The sequence below is a fragment of the Mytilus californianus genome, unplaced genomic scaffold (genome assembly GCF_021869535.1).
Source record: "Mytilus californianus isolate M0D057914Y unplaced genomic scaffold, xbMytCali1.0.p SCAF_4, whole genome shotgun sequence".
In the NCBI taxonomy this organism is placed as follows: domain Eukaryota; kingdom Metazoa; phylum Mollusca; class Bivalvia; order Mytilida; family Mytilidae; genus Mytilus; species Mytilus californianus.
Window position 1 is genome coordinate 65,198,937 of NW_026262690.1, and position 15,897 is coordinate 65,214,833.

The following is a 15,897-nucleotide window of genomic DNA, read 5'->3' on the forward strand; positions in this document are numbered from 1 at the left end:
AATTATTTTCATGGTCAATTATAATGTATTCATATCATGTGACTTCTACTATATACTATGTTTACTTTTAGGAAGTGACGGATGAACTAAAGAATTATGAATCTACAATACAAGCCCTACATGAACAGGCAGCGAGTCTTGGTGAAGAGGTATGATTCATATAAACTGAGTTAAGGCTTGTCATCAAATGTGGTCATCATTTTCCATGTCTTAAAATGTCTTAAAATTTGATTGGACAGTTGTCTTGCAAAAAAAATTTGATTGGACAGTTGTCTTGCAAAAAAGAGTTTTTAAAATTGTAAGCCTCTCGCTGCTTATTGATATGAGAGAGATATAAAACTGACCAAAATAAAACAAATTGTAGATAATCCATTTGGTTACAAGAGTGCAATTATTTGTTTACATTTTACTGGCAAGCTTTTGACCCCAAGATAGTACTCAGAATAGAATCGTGTACAGCTTTCGATTAGATGATACAGAATTGGAATTACTTTTAATCGAAAGCTTATCCATTTAGATTTAAAAAAGCCAGAAAATCAAATTCATACTTTACAAAGTATTGAAAATATAGTCAATTTTTGCATGTAGGAGCAATTAAAAAAAGGTCTTTTTGATTAAGCCAAAAAAAAAAAAAAATAGACGTTTTTCAGCTCCATTTTAAGTCAACTTTTGCCGCATGACCATATATATTTTTTTGGCTGTTATACAATGCTGACATTTCTAGTAACAGGAACGGCTACCCTTTTTTTTTCTAATTTGTAAAGTCTTCAAGAAATACATGTAAAACATGGAACACCACTGTTACCCTATGGAAAATGCATTACAAATAATTGCACTATTGTTACCATTATAGAAAATGTTCATGTAATTTCCAGTGTTTATTGTTATAGTTTTGTGAATATCTTTATCAAAATATGTTTGCCTTTTGACTACATGCTGAATCACTATCATTTTATAGGACTTGGAGAATCCTGAAGTACCTGCTAGATTAAGCCAGGTTGACAAACGTTACCAAGAACTACTAGAATTGGCCAAACTACGTAAACAGAGACTACTTGATGCTTTGTCCTTGTACAAACTCTTCAATGAATCTGATGGTGTGGAAACATGGATAGATGAAAAGGTTTGATAGGAATTTATCTGTATTATTATATATGTAGATTTGGAAATAATCAGTTACAGATTTAAGCTTAACAGGCATAGCTATAACAGTACTATCATAAAAACTAGAATCAGCTCAGTATTCTAAAGTATAAATGGATCAATATAGACTTTCAACCTGAAGTAAGGTTAGGACTTTTCTTGGCAGTTCATATTTACCATTAAAAAATGACTATTTGAACTATGACGTATAAAGAATGGAGTAAAATTCTGCTGTTGCTGTAAAACTCTATATATACATCAAAATATCTTTACATGATTATTTTTTCTAGGATTCATGCAAAACTTAATTCCTTGAATAAATTGATTAATGGATACAGGAAAAGATTGAAACATAATACAGATGTTGAAATCCGCTTTGTTTGCAATTTTGATAAGTTGCGTATGTTGTTATGTATATAATTCAAATATTTTTTTTTCTAGGAGAAATTCTTGACCACAATAATTGTAACAGATGACATTGAGGAGCTGGCAATAATGAAGCATCGCTTTGATAGTTTCGAACATGAGATGAATGCCAATGCATCAAAGGTTGCCGTAGTTAACCAGCTCGCTCGTCAACTTCTCCAAGTGGAACATCCAAATGCTGCTGAGGTTATTGCTAAACAGAATGAGCTTAATGACAGGTAGGTTTATATAGATAGTTAAATGAGAAATATTTTCAGAGTTATGCAAATTAGAAATTCTTAAGTTAAATTTTATAGGGCAGATAAATTGAAAGTAGATAATTACACTGTATATCATAAAAAAGTAATAAGTCTTTACCTAATTAAAAAATTTGTATCTTTCAAAAGATTTTGTTCTGTGAGACAAAACATATTTGTTATAAAATTGTTGAAATGCCTCTATTAATTCAGAAAAAGTTTTCTCATTTAGTTGCATATTAATGCATTGTTATTTCTAAATGATCCAGTACAGAAAGATAGATAAACTTTTCCCTGTGATTAAATTATTACAGTTGTTATTTATCGAGAAACGTTTTATTTCTTGTTAAACTTGAATAGTTATCAACAATAATTGTAAATTATTTATACCTTTGTGTACAGTTGGAACGAGTTGAGAGATCTTGTTGACCAGAAACGTGAAGACATCAACTTAGCCCATGGTCTACAGAACTTCCACATTGAATGTAATGAAACTATTGTAAGTTATTACATATTTTAATTACTGATTTTGGTCAAATTCTTATTTTTTTTCAGTTATGATTTTGAACTAATCAATTGATTTCAACTATTTTTGTTGTTTTATTATATTGTAAAAGTTAATATAGTACTGAAAAATAAATTCTACAAAATCATTGGGTACTAATGATCATAGATTTAAAACAGTTAGCTCATTAAGTAAAAGATACCGGTATTAAATCTTCAATAAGTTAATTTTTTTTTATATGCACAATTGGAAACCACCAATCACTGCTTTTAAATCTGATGTAGGTTCCTTTCACAAATAAACTCATCTACCAAAAAAACTGTTACCTTAGTCACACAATAAATGAATATATAACCGTAGTAAGAACAGGGTTTGTTTACCTTTTTGATTTGTTGTTGTATTATATTTGATTGACATATGTGTAAACAATTCTATGTATCTGTACTTGAGATTTGTCTGATGTTTTAATTAAATGATGTTCTCAAAGATTGATCTTTATTTTTCAAACAAGTGTCATATATACAAATTATCTTTTACTTGTGATGTTTGATATAACACTGGAACCTAGGTCATCAGATGTACTATGTTTTTGTACAAATTTTAAAATGTTACTTATTAATGTGGTTGTCCTTTGTAGAGCTGGATCCATGAGAAATCTAAGGTTATTGAGTCTACAGATGAACTTGGAAATGATTTGTCTGGTGTCATGACATTACAGCGCCGTCTCAGTGGCATGGAGAGAGATTTAGCAGCCATTCAGGCTAAGGTAAAGTTTCTGACTTTAATTTACACTGAAACAGCATGATTTGTAAGTAGGTAAATCCTTACTTGTAAATAAAAAGATGAGGTGTACAATATTTAAACTATTGGAAGTCATGAAAATTATGTTTCTATGTAGGGTTTTATGTTTTTATTAAAATTAAATTAAATGCTTTACAACATTTCTTCAACATTGAAACCATCAATTGAGAAAATTGTCTCACACTTTCATGTATAAAAACACCCACCCATAAATGAGTGCCTTCCTTCCCTTAGAGAGAATGTTTGAAAATACATGTCATATTCTTTCATTTATATAACATTCTGAAATTTTTGTTTTACGTTTAACAGCTTGAGTCCCTTCAGAATGAGGCTGATAAGTTACAGGATGAGAAACCAGAGGAAGCTCAAGCCATCAGAGAAAAGATTTCTGAAATCAATAATGTCTGGATGGACCTCAAGGAAATGGTAAGTAATACCTTCTTTCATTTCACTGTTTTCTTTAGTTAATAAGAACTGCTTTCGAAATATCGATTTTGGTTCAAAGAAAAAATAGATATTAAAAATTAAATTTCAAACAATTTCAATTTGTTAAAACAAGTGGATAATCAATCACTATTATTATTTTGCATTTTCCAGCTGAAAGAACGGGATGAGAAACTTGGAGAGGCAGGTGAACTACAGCGTTTCTTGGGTAACTTGGACCATTTCCAACAATGGTTGTCTCGTACACAGACAACTGTGGCCTCTGAAGACATTCCTAACAGTTTATCTGATGCTGAAAAACTACTGAACCAACATCAACAGTTGAAAGATGAAATTGATGCTTATTCTCCAGAACATGCCAAAATGAAAGAATTTGGTGATAAAATCACTGAGGGACAAGAAGATCCACAATATATGTTCCTTAGACAGGTTCATACTTTATTATTATTTGATTAAATTCAAGGAATCTTTGTTATTGACAAACCATGAATATGAAATATGATGAATGATTAATTATTTAGTTAAATTTATAAATGGGAAATAGCAAGATGACAATGTTTATTATCTTTCAAACAGGCTTTCCTCAAATTGAGAAAATTTGTATTGTTGGTCGACTGAAATATCCATAATATTTTCCATGGCAACTGAAACAGCTTCAAAAATGACAGTACTTAAATGATTAAAGCTTGAAAGACTTTTTTAATGTATATATTATTTGTAGAGAATACAAGCCCTTGATAATGGCTGGGAAGAACTTCTACAGATGTGGGAAAATAGACAAAATCTTCTGTCACAAAGTCTCAACTTACAGGTAAAAATGGGTATTAAATTTTTATTAAGTATCAAAAATGTTAAAGTTTTGTTGTTTTTTAATCTTGAAACAGTTCCTATTATCATATTTTTTTTTGCTAAGACAATGAGCCATGATGCCATTTAAAAACCCGATGTCATTGCAAGATACTTATTGATAAGAAAACTTGACCTGCTCATGACAATGTCGAGATTATCTAAAAATAACTAGAAAAACAATCCAACAATGTATGAAAAATAGAAGAAGCCTAATCTGATTCTTATGTGTGATAATTCACTATTTTTATAATTGTTCATTTTTTCACTATAAATTTTCCTTTAATTGTTGCACATTGTAGAAGCACCTTCTTATTTGTTTTATTGGTGAATGTATTTTCTAGATGTACTTACGTGATGCCAAACAAGCTGAAGTCTTACTGAACCAACAAGAAAATTTCTTGTCAAAAGAAGAAGTTCCTGTAAGTAGACCTCTTTCAGTGATGCATGGATGGGGACCATCTTGCGAATGTCGCATCATATATCATTGTTGCAACATCTTTTCAGTAAAGTTTATCTGAAAACAGATCTTATTTAATTTTGAAATTTAACAAGTATTATCCCAATTCAATTTTGTGTTTCACAGTAGAAATTTACTAGGTTTCAGCTGAATTTTTAGAGCAATAATATGTTTTAAAATATGAGAAAAATCTTAAATTGCTTTTTAGCTTTGTTTTACAGTTGACTTAAATGAAATATTTGATATTTTTTCCACTCAGTAAATTTGATATTTTTAGACTGTGATAAATTCTAACTTTAATTCATGCATTTGATGTTTCATGATCATTACATGTGAAGTAAATGTCTCTCATGTTCATTTCTCATAGACAACACTTGGATTGTTTGATCATCAGGTAAAGAAGGTGTTGTCATCATGTACATGTGTCTACATTTCTGTTGTTATTTATTTCATTATTTCCACCAATAGAATTTTAAGTATGGATAGTGACATGTAAAGTGAATTTGAGTGACCCTGGAATAGATTCAAAAATAGGCTTGTTTCAGAATTAATGTAATTTGTGAATTTTTAATTCCCAATTTAATTGTTTGTTGGTGAAGGTTCAAAACTTTACATTTTCAAGTAAATTAATCCCTTCATTTTTACCATCTCCCTGTGGTAAAGTACAGATGATTGGAATTTGGTTTCATGATTCATAATTATAGATACTTGTTAATGGCTTATTTTGAAAAGTAAAGAATTGAGTACATGTACAAGCACATTATAAGTTATTGAAGAATATATTCAGGATATTAGATAAAGGATTAATCCACACAAAAATGAACATGAAATTAAATAGAAATATGCTTGAGTGGAAACTAAGAAAATGACAGTTATTGGTAAGAATCAAAAATTTTAAGGAAATTTAGAAAAAAATATTTTTTCAAAGGTTTCTAGTTAATTTTGGTAATTTAGTAATGGCTATGTAATACGGCATTGGCAATGTTTTTACAGAATACACTTGAAGCTGCAGAAAACCTGATCAAACAACATGAAGCTTTTATCACTACTACTGATGCTAACGATGAGAAGATTAATGCAGTACTACAGTTTGCTAATCGTCTCATTGAGGACAATCACTATGCTGCTGATAAAATACACAAAAAAGCTGAAAACATCAATGAAAGGTGAGCTATAATTTTAAAGACAGCTTCAAAGTGTTTGTGTAATATTTCTTGTATGCCATTCGCCCTTCATGGTATAAATGTGGATTTCAAAGTATTAAAAATAAACTGGTCATATTTGTACCTATTTTCTGAAAGTAGAACGTTTTTATTTTAAATTATGGTTGAAAATTCTGTAAAAAGTAAAGGAGATGTGGTATGATTGCCAATGATATAACTATCCACCAGAGTTCAAATGAAGTGGATTTAAGCAATTTTAGACAACTCTATGGCCTTCAACAATGAAAACATTTGTGTGTGTCTTAGAAATTATTGATGTCAATTTGTATTTTCACTTCTCTCAGTCTTCAATAGCATCTTCAGTCTTGTGAACATGTTTTCTTTGTTTTAATGAAAGTTGTTAATGAAATTCATCTATGAACTTAGAAAACTCAAATTTATACCTGATATGTTTTAAATTTTTTTATTATGGTCATATTGCTTTTTAGAATTAATGCTTAGAAATATGGATGATTTAAGATGCCATTAAATGAAATGATTAAATATTTTAGACGAGATGTTAATAGAAATAGAGCTGGTGATCAGCTTGACAAATTACGTGACCAGTTGTTGCTGCAACAGTTCTTACAAGAATGTGATGAGGTATTTAAAAAAAAACTTATATATATATATATGTTTATACTAGATTAACGGCTGATTATCTTGTATTCAGCATTGCAAAAAGTCTAAAAAAAATAATTAAGAATATAGTACTATTTAGCAGATAAGTTTGTTATATTGAAGATTTTGAATTACTAATGTTACAGTTTTAAAGTTCCTGTAATCTTTAATAAATCATATATATACCAACTACCAAAATTTGATTGAATAAACACATGCTTCTTCTTTCCCTAGGACTCTCTTCCTGTTGTTTTTTTTTTATGCCCCCGCCGTCACTAGAGGGGGCATTAAGCGTTACGCTTGTACCTCCGTTCTTACGTACGTCCCGAAATTGGTTTCTATTCTCTAACTTAAGTTTTCCTTGACCAAATTTTATGAAACTTATACACAATGCTTATTACCACAAAACACAGATCAAGTTCGAATTTTGGTGGCGTCACTTATACCGTTCTCGGGTTATGCCCCTTTATAACGTTATATGCAAGCAGGGGCATCATCTGTGTCCCATGGACACATTCTCCATTTATTTGTGTGTAAAGAAACAATCCCTAAATTGAACAACTTAACTTTTAATGTGATGTAATCACTATATGAGACCATTATTCTCTCTGTATGCCATAAATTCCACCTGAATATGCATGAAATATTTGCCTCTTGATGTTAGACAATTCAATCACTTCATAAATTTTGAAAGAAATTATTCCTGTCTCATGCAGATGTAGCACAAAAATCTTCATTCCAAGAAAAATCCTTACCAATCTGCTGCTGCTTAAAAATTTATTTTAAAGTTTTATTTCATAATAAAACATAAAATGTTGTTTTAACAGTTGAGAGACTGGTTACACGATAAGATGGCTGCAGCTCAGGATGAGACATACAGAGATGCCAAGAATCTACACAGTAAATATGTCAGACATCAGGCCTTTGAAAAGGAAATAGCTGCTAATAAAGACAGGCTTATGAGACTGATGAAGGTAAATACAGCATATCATTACTAATCATGCAAATTTTTTTGTTGAAGGCAAATTATTCTACCAATGAATTCTAAATTGAATTGATTATCCAGTATCAGTAAACCTGGTATGGCATTTGTTTCACTATCATATATAATACATGAATTTTTCAAATTAAAGATTTTTTAAAAGTAGAAAAATTACTGTCCAACTTCTAATTATAAAACTTTCTTTAAATCATTGTGATTTTCAGGCTGGAGAAGATCTGTTGCAAGATAAACCAGAAACAAGAGAACAGATAGAACCAATTCTGGCCAGTCTACAAGAACAGTGGGAGGAACTTGAACGTACAACAAAGGCTAAGGGAGAGAAATTGTTTGATTCAAACAGATCAGTTCTGTATGAACAGAGTTGTGACGATATCGATGGATGGATGGACCAGCTAGAATCACAGATAGTCACAGAAGAGGCAGCTAGAGATCTAACAACAGTTAATCTTCTCATGCAGAAACAAAATGTAAGTCATATGGAGTTTGTCTGTAGTAAGGTGACAATGAATTCTCATAAAAAGAGATATCATATTTGCAGTTGAATAATTCAAATAAGCAAAAACTCTCATACAAATATTGATATTGAAAAGACGGTTCTCAAGGACAAAAAACATTTTTTTCTCAAATTTTTTTCTACAGTTATTATGCATCATTGGTCAGCTTCTATCTTAATTCATAAATGTATTTTTAAACATAGTGCCTAAACAAGTTCATCATTTCAAGGGAAAATACTCTATGCACATAAACAAAATATTCATTTAAATTTAATAAATGAAATGAAGTTGGCTATTTCATATTCAAATAATAACTAATATGTTTCTCCTTATCTGTAAGTCTTTCATGCTTTTATTCCTATTAAACAGAGTTGCATTTTAATGTCTGGATTGAAGGTAAAGTTAACAAAATTTTATCTAATGTCTACAGCTTTTGGAGTCACAGATGAAAATGAAAGAACAACAGGTGACCGAGTTAGATGAGCAGGCTGTAATACTGAGAAAGATAGACCCTAAACAGGAAGCCATCATTGAAAAGAGAAAAGCTTTGGTTGCTGAAAGGTATGGAGGAGAGAGAACTGATGTGTCTATTTTTTTTTTACTTCTTGTGAAAGGTGTAACATAACTTTTAATTATTAATTTAACTTCCTTGTGTTTAGAATCGTGTCCAAATTTTAGATATTACTAGCTTTCACTACATAAGAAAACATATTTTCAGAAATAGAGGTTGGTTAAGGACATTTAAAGGTTAGATAAACTTTTATCATATAAGAATATTGAGATGTGTGGTATGAATGCCAATGAGACAACTATCCACAAGTTACCAAAGGATTAGGATGTAAGCAGCTATAGAACACTGTACAGACTTCATGACCACTTGATGAATTTTCCTGTAATATTTGCCATTTAATGAAGTAAATTACGATTTTCGTGACATTCATATTTATAAGGGCCAGATGGTGTTTTTTTTACAATTGAAAAAAATATAAAATGTGCTTTTTAATTGCAGATTTGCTAAGATACAGCAGCCATTAGTTCAACGTAGAGAGCAATTACAGAAAGTAAAACGTATTCATCAGTTTATTAGAGATGTAGAAGATGAAAAATTGTGGATCAATGAAAAAATGCCACAAGCCACATCCAGCCAGTTTGGCAATAGTTTACTTACAGTACAAATGCATGTGACTAAAAATCAGGTTAGTAGTGGAAATGGAATGTGGAATTCAAATATTAGTATCTCATTCTTTTTGTTATTTTAGGGTATGCATACTTTTTGAATTTACAAATTGAATTCAATTGAATCCTGGATATTGATATCTTACAAATAACTTAATAATAAAGTATTGAAGTTATTAGAAATTAACAAATTATTCTAGAGTGCAAGATTAATTCTAAAAATATGGCAAAAATAATGTTATAGAAGAATGTTTACACATCGTAAACATTTTACATGTAAGCATGCATTCAGTTGTTTTTGAATAATTATTATTATATTGTGTGTAGAACCAAATACCATTGAAAGGCGACAGAAAGGTAGTTCATTCAAGCTGCAATAGAAATATGTAGATATATATGGGACTTTTTAATTGAATCTTGAATTATAAATTATTAAACATTTCAAGTCTTATAATACCAGAATGAAACATATCAGACACTTGTGTATTACATACAGCTATGCAGAATATGGTTACACAGGGCACAGATTTATCAATATATATATAATATACTTTAAAAAAAGAATAACAATGCTGCTAAAATGATAAATCTTTGGACAATGATAAATACATAATCTGATTGCTTATTCAAGTAAATAAGTAAAGCTTCCTTGCTTTTTCAGCATGATTTTTAAACTGTTTTATAGGACAAAAATAAATAGTAACCTTGCTGACCCAATTATTTTTTCTCTATGTTTTATATACATGTAGAATTTTATAAGTTAAGGCAGTAAAGCTATTTAAATCAGTAGCTTTAAATATATCAGTATCATGCTTGGCTGTAATGCACTTAAATCATTTTATCATGTAACAAAGAATGTCATTCAGAAAAACTCAATTAAGGTATATCCTGAAAGTTGCTATAGGCACAGACATCATATGGCAATTATATGCAACTATTTACTCGTATATCCTATACTAATTTGTGGATTATATTTATGTATATCTTTTTTTTTTGGCTTTTAGTGTATATAGAAAACATCTTTATTTTCTGAAAAAAAATAAAATTAAACATTATTTCATTAAAATATTAAGTGTTTAAACTCTCTTTTATTTTTAAAAAGAAAAGAAAGTTTAGATTAAATCCATTTGTCAGAATGTATTCCTGTGTTACATGAATATTTGTTGAATTGTATTATTCAGGAAAGTAGCTTTAATACCAATTGATTTATGATGTGAAATTCATTTGATTGTTTAATTGCAGTCATTACAAACAGAGATTGAAAATCATGAACCTAGAATTAAGACTGTGGTGGATGTTGGACAAGAACTCATTGATGAAGGACACCCACAGTCAGAGGAATTCAAAGCTCTTATTGAAGACCTTTTGAACCACTGGCAAGACCTGAAGGATGCTGTTGTTAAACGCAATGATAGAATCCACTTATCTGACATTGCACAACAAGTATGTATTTTTACATATTTGAAATTAATTTGGTTTGACTTCAGAAAAAAAGTAAGGTTAACATGTTTGGTTCCATGCTGAAGTGGTTCCCTCCCCTTCTGACAATTTCGTTTGCTCTTTAAATGGAATCTTCTTATTGAAGTTCATACTTAAACTACAAATGATAGCAATTATGACAAATTTTACTCTTGGGATCTGAAAAATATTTTTTGTAAGATCAGAATTTAAATAAGAGTTATTTCTTTTCAGTATTATTATGATGCATCCGAAGCAGAAGCTTGGATGAGTGAACAAGAACTTTACATGATGGGTGATGAAAGGGCTAAGGATGAAATTGGTGCTCAAAACTTCATGAAGAAACATCAAGTTTTAGAAAATGCTGTAGAAGATTATGCTGATGTTGTCCGACAACTTGGTGAAAAGAGCAGAGCACTTATCGATACTGACCATCCTGAAAGGTATTTAAATTATTGTCATTAAAATGAAAGTTTTTAATACGAGTCTTAATACCCATTCATTGCTGCATTTGTTCTGGGATATATTTAACTTGATCAAATATCAGTTAATTTCAGTGCAGTCTTATATCATTGCCTCAATTTTTTTTTATTAGGCTTGCTCTTTTTCAAAATCAAAATATAAAAAGACAGCTTTTAAGTAACCCATGTTCAAAATTGAAAAGTAAGGATTTCTTGTGTATGCTTGGAGAACAGTGTTATGTCAACACAGCATTTAGGTATATTATACCTACACTCAAAGAGTGGGAGGCTATTAGCAATGGCCTTGTTCATGAGTTTGACATCAGTTTGTTCATCAAACAAATATTTTTGTGGCACTTTTCTCCGGTACTACTGAACGGAATGACTAAATATTCGGTCAGCAGCTTGACAGTCTTGAGTTGTTAGGTGTGAGAACTTTTTGGGTCTGTCAGACAATGAATTTTTGGTTTTTGATACTTTGAACTATGAGTGGGGGTTTGCTATACATGACAAAACCTGCAACTTCTTGTTTCATACAAGAAAGGCCTCCGAATGGGTCCATGTTTCAAGGTAACTATTACTGTTTATGTACTTCTGTGCATCTGCTTGTAAAGACAGTTAAAACCACTGTCATGGGTTGATTCAATTGCTGTAGACAGCTACTGATCAATGCAAACCTTTGCTATCTTTTAAATATCATACCTTTGTTAAAGTGACATTTTGTTAATATAATGTTCTCTTCTACAGTGACCAGATAGCAGTAAGACAGTCCCAAGTAGATAAATTATATGCTGGTTTAAAGGACTTATCCAGAGAAAGGAAGAATAAATTAGGAGAAGTGTTGAAATTATATGTACTGAATAGAGAAATTGATGACTTAATGCAGTGGATAGCAGAAAGAGAAATTGTTGCAGGATCACATGAATTAGGGCAGGATTTCGAACATGTCACAGTATGTATATTTATATATATATTTTAAAATTAATTTTAATGATTAAAAAACAGAATCAGCTTTGTTGTTCATTTAGAAGCAATTTATATATGCAGTAAGAATTTAAAATACTGAACTAACAATGTACACTGAATGTATGAGATGAACACATGATATGCAAAAAAATATTGGAAAGGAGAATAACAATGTCACCATGTTATAGAGACTGTGGGGGAATCCATTATTTGTTAGATATATATTGCATTGTAAATAAACCATTGATATAAAGTATGTTGATAATTACTAGAAAAAGAATGTCACACAGAGTTATATTTAAAAAAAAACTAGTTCTGTTAGATGAATCAATTTCACAAGGAAATCCATTACTTACATAATATACTTTTAACAATGAGGTATGTTTATATCCTAATTTACAAGCTGATATATTTATTTCAGATGTTAAAGGAAAGATTCAAGGAATTTGCTCGTGAAACAGAAAGTGTAGGTTCTGAACGTGTACAAGCTGCATATGACAATTGTGATCAGTTAATAGCTGCCGAACATTCTGATGCAGCTGCTATTGCTGAGTGGAAAGACAATTTAAATGAAGCATGGAATGATTTACTGGAATTAATAGATACACGAACACAACAGTTACAGGCTTCATGGGAATTACATAAATTTTATCACGATTGTAAAGATCTTTTAGAAAGAATATTAGTAAGTATTTTTAATATTGTTGACATCTGCATTGAAAAAATACGATATGATTATAAAGTAAGTATGTTAGTAGTAGTATGTATATCAAGAGAAGGAGGTGTGGTATGATTGCCAATGGGACAATTATACCACAGGTCTCAGGTTATATGATATGTAAAATATTTTGGGGAAACAACTTGGATATTCACTTACTGATCAAATTAAAAAAATTCTGTTGTCATGATGATTACAAAAAAAAAAAGGATTCTCATTTACAGTTTTTAATAAGACAAAACAATACATCTGTCCTCTGACATGAAATATAAAGAAGCATTGGTAAAACAAAAAGTTTTTAAAGTCTTATGATCGTCCATATTAAAAAAAAAAGATGAATATATTTCATATACTTGAATGGCTAGGTTTTACTATAAAACATGTGTACATAGACTTTCTTTCAAAATAAAATCCTTTGTTTTATTTATATTAACTAATTTCTTATTTAATAGGAAAAACAAAATTACATCCCAGATGAGTTGGGCAGAGATGCCCAGAGTGTTGCAGCACTGCAGAGGAAACATGCTAACTTTGAAAATGATTTAGTTACCTTAGGAACACAGGTAAGTCACTATGATACTAACTCGTAGTTACAGAATACATGTTTGTAAATTAAAGATGCATATACATTTGTAATGATAAAGCTTTATTAAATCCATTATAATATTGAATTCTGTGTGGGGGAGGGGGATATTGAAGGGAGTGTTTAACATGTTCAAAATTAAACTTGCATTTGAGTATCATGCATGAAGTGCACCACATTTGTCAGTTCAACATGTTGCAGTGTAATAGGTGTTATATAGATAATACTGGTTTTCCATCACTTGCAGGAGCAAGTTTATGATTTTACAATCTCTTGTTTAAACTGTTATTTAATATTTGTTACATATTATGTTACTGCATGTTCCAAAGGAACCCTTTCAATTAAAAAAAATTGAAAATAAAAATTGTCTATTTAGAATAAAAAGTAATATGTGTGTTTTATTCTCCTGTTGCAGGTGCAGTCAATACAAGAAGAATCGGTAAAATTACAAACAGGTTATGCCGGTGACAGATGTAAGGAAATCAACTACCGTGAAGAAGAAGTTGTGAATGCTTGGAAAAATCTTCAACTTAATGTTACATCACGCAAAAATAAACTTGCTGATGCTAGTGACTTGTATAGGTTCTTTAATCTTGTTAGAGACTTGTTATTATGGATGGAAGATATCATCAGACAAATTACTACACAAGAAAAACCAAGGTAAAACACCCATTTTTAATTGAGTACAAAATACAAAACCTAAACTACAGGCCAGTTCTCTTTAAAAAAGACAGTGTCTTTAAAAAACTAATAGCCATTTACCATAAAGTTATTGTTGAAACTGTTTTAAAAACCTGCAATAGCATGAATATAAAAACTAATTTCTTACAAGCACATTGGTTAACAGAAGAACAAATTTGATGGTCAGATATTCATTATATATGCACTAGTTATTCAAATATTTTATCTTACTTATTTAGAGATGTGTCTGGTGTAGAATTATTAATGAACAACCACCAAAGTTTAAAGGCAGAGATCGATGCTAGAGAAGAAAACTTTGCCATCTGTTTGAACTTGGGCAGAGATTTACTTGACAGAAAACATTACAGATCTGATGAGGTAAGACAATGCTTGATTTCGAAATTCAAGGTAAAAGCCAAATGAGAATTGGCTAAAATCCTCATCAAAGATACCAGGCTTATAATTGTGTACGCCAGAGGCGTGTTTCGTCTACATAAGACTCATCATTGGCTCTTGAATGAAAGCGTTTGGAAAGCCAAATCAAGTACAAAGTTGTAGAACTTCAAAAACAAAAAGTTCTGAAATTCGTAAATTTCAGTGATTAAATGGAATTTTTTCTTTAGCATATCATGCATTCTGATAAAGTTTTGGATTAATTACATTCAAAATTGATGAGTGATATAAGATTAGTGTTCCACTTGAGACTATGCAATACAAAATATGGCTTATTGTCTCCATTTTAGGTTAGAGAAAAATTAATTGCATTGACCACAAGAAGAGAGGACATGTCTGATAACTGGTCAGAAAGATGGGAATATTTACAACTTAGTAAGTATATTCTCAAAAATAATGTTAATTGATATCATAATCTGTACTTGCATTTTAGAGCACATTTGCAAATACCCCTCGGTAATCCATACAAAAGCAAACTTTAGAAAAATCTCTGCATATAAGTGTCACTAATAATACCTTTAGCAGGCATTATAACTATGTTCTGTTCTTTCAAGTGGTTTAGTCTAATAAAAAAATGACATGTCTTACAAGCAAAATTACTTAAGTGGAACTCAGTTAAATTGAAGATTAAGTCATCTAAATCAAGCTCTTTTCTGGAACAAATTTGATTTCAACTACTCAGAATTTACATTCATGTAACTGAGAAAGTGAAAGAAAATTGGTTTGAAGATAAATGGTTATAGCTGTAAGTAAAATAGATTTATTAGATTTCTATAAATGTAAAATTTTATTATTCCAATTCTATGTAGTATTTCCCTGTAGATAAGGTATAAATATAGGATTTGTGTTTTTCAGTTTTGGAAGTTTACCAGTTTGCCAGAGATGCATCAGTGGCTGAAGCATGGTTGATGGCACAAGATACATACTTAAATAACCAAGATCTAGGTGTAAGTTTACCATCTTGATACTGATGAGACATATGTAGTGTTCTTCATACTAATCAGTTGTCTGAGTATTGCCAACTGGTAAAACTGTTTGCTATTCAAGAAGTTAATTTACTTTTGTGTATTCATTGATTTTTCGTGGATTGAGGAAAACATGTATTTTCTCCTAATCTTGATATCCAGGTTTTATTTTACAAATTCTGCAACAAGCAAAGCTATAGGAAATTTGTATTTTGATTAATACAGAAATTCTTGATTAAACCCACAAGTAGATAA

The 15,897-nt window shown here is 30.3% G+C and overlaps 1 protein-coding gene across 13 annotated transcripts in view; it reads left to right on the plus strand.

Annotated features, from left to right (window-relative positions):
- The window catches only part of LOC127738350 (spectrin beta chain-like), a 55,398-nt gene that overhangs the window by 26,580 nt on the left and 12,921 nt on the right, over window positions 1–15,897 (plus strand). For 12 of the 13 annotated variants that reach the window (XM_052249537.1, XM_052249541.1, XM_052249542.1 and 9 more), the window contains exons 15-39: window positions 72–149; window positions 959–1,123; window positions 1,585–1,787; window positions 2,208–2,304; window positions 2,948–3,076; window positions 3,421–3,537; window positions 3,709–3,984; window positions 4,277–4,366; window positions 4,746–4,823; window positions 5,855–6,027; window positions 6,576–6,666; window positions 7,512–7,658; window positions 7,891–8,154; window positions 8,612–8,742; window positions 9,191–9,377; window positions 9,685–9,714; window positions 10,600–10,800; window positions 11,050–11,258; window positions 12,024–12,228; window positions 12,664–12,927; window positions 13,413–13,523; window positions 13,959–14,203; window positions 14,464–14,602; window positions 14,968–15,052; window positions 15,533–15,624. In XM_052249537.1, the coding sequence (XP_052105497.1) occupies window positions 72–149; window positions 959–1,123; window positions 1,585–1,787; window positions 2,208–2,304; window positions 2,948–3,076; window positions 3,421–3,537; window positions 3,709–3,984; window positions 4,277–4,366; window positions 4,746–4,823; window positions 5,855–6,027; window positions 6,576–6,666; window positions 7,512–7,658; window positions 7,891–8,154; window positions 8,612–8,742; window positions 9,191–9,377; window positions 9,685–9,714; window positions 10,600–10,800; window positions 11,050–11,258; window positions 12,024–12,228; window positions 12,664–12,927; window positions 13,413–13,523; window positions 13,959–14,203; window positions 14,464–14,602; window positions 14,968–15,052; window positions 15,533–15,624 (3,807 nt within the window). The remainder of the gene's footprint in view (window positions 1–71; window positions 150–958; window positions 1,124–1,584; window positions 1,788–2,207; window positions 2,305–2,947; window positions 3,077–3,420; window positions 3,538–3,708; window positions 3,985–4,276; window positions 4,367–4,745; window positions 4,824–5,854; window positions 6,028–6,575; window positions 6,667–7,511; window positions 7,659–7,890; window positions 8,155–8,611; window positions 8,743–9,190; window positions 9,378–9,684; window positions 9,715–10,599; window positions 10,801–11,049; window positions 11,259–12,023; window positions 12,229–12,663; window positions 12,928–13,412; window positions 13,524–13,958; window positions 14,204–14,463; window positions 14,603–14,967; window positions 15,053–15,532; window positions 15,625–15,897) is intronic. The other variant, XM_052249539.1, reaches the window with a different exon arrangement.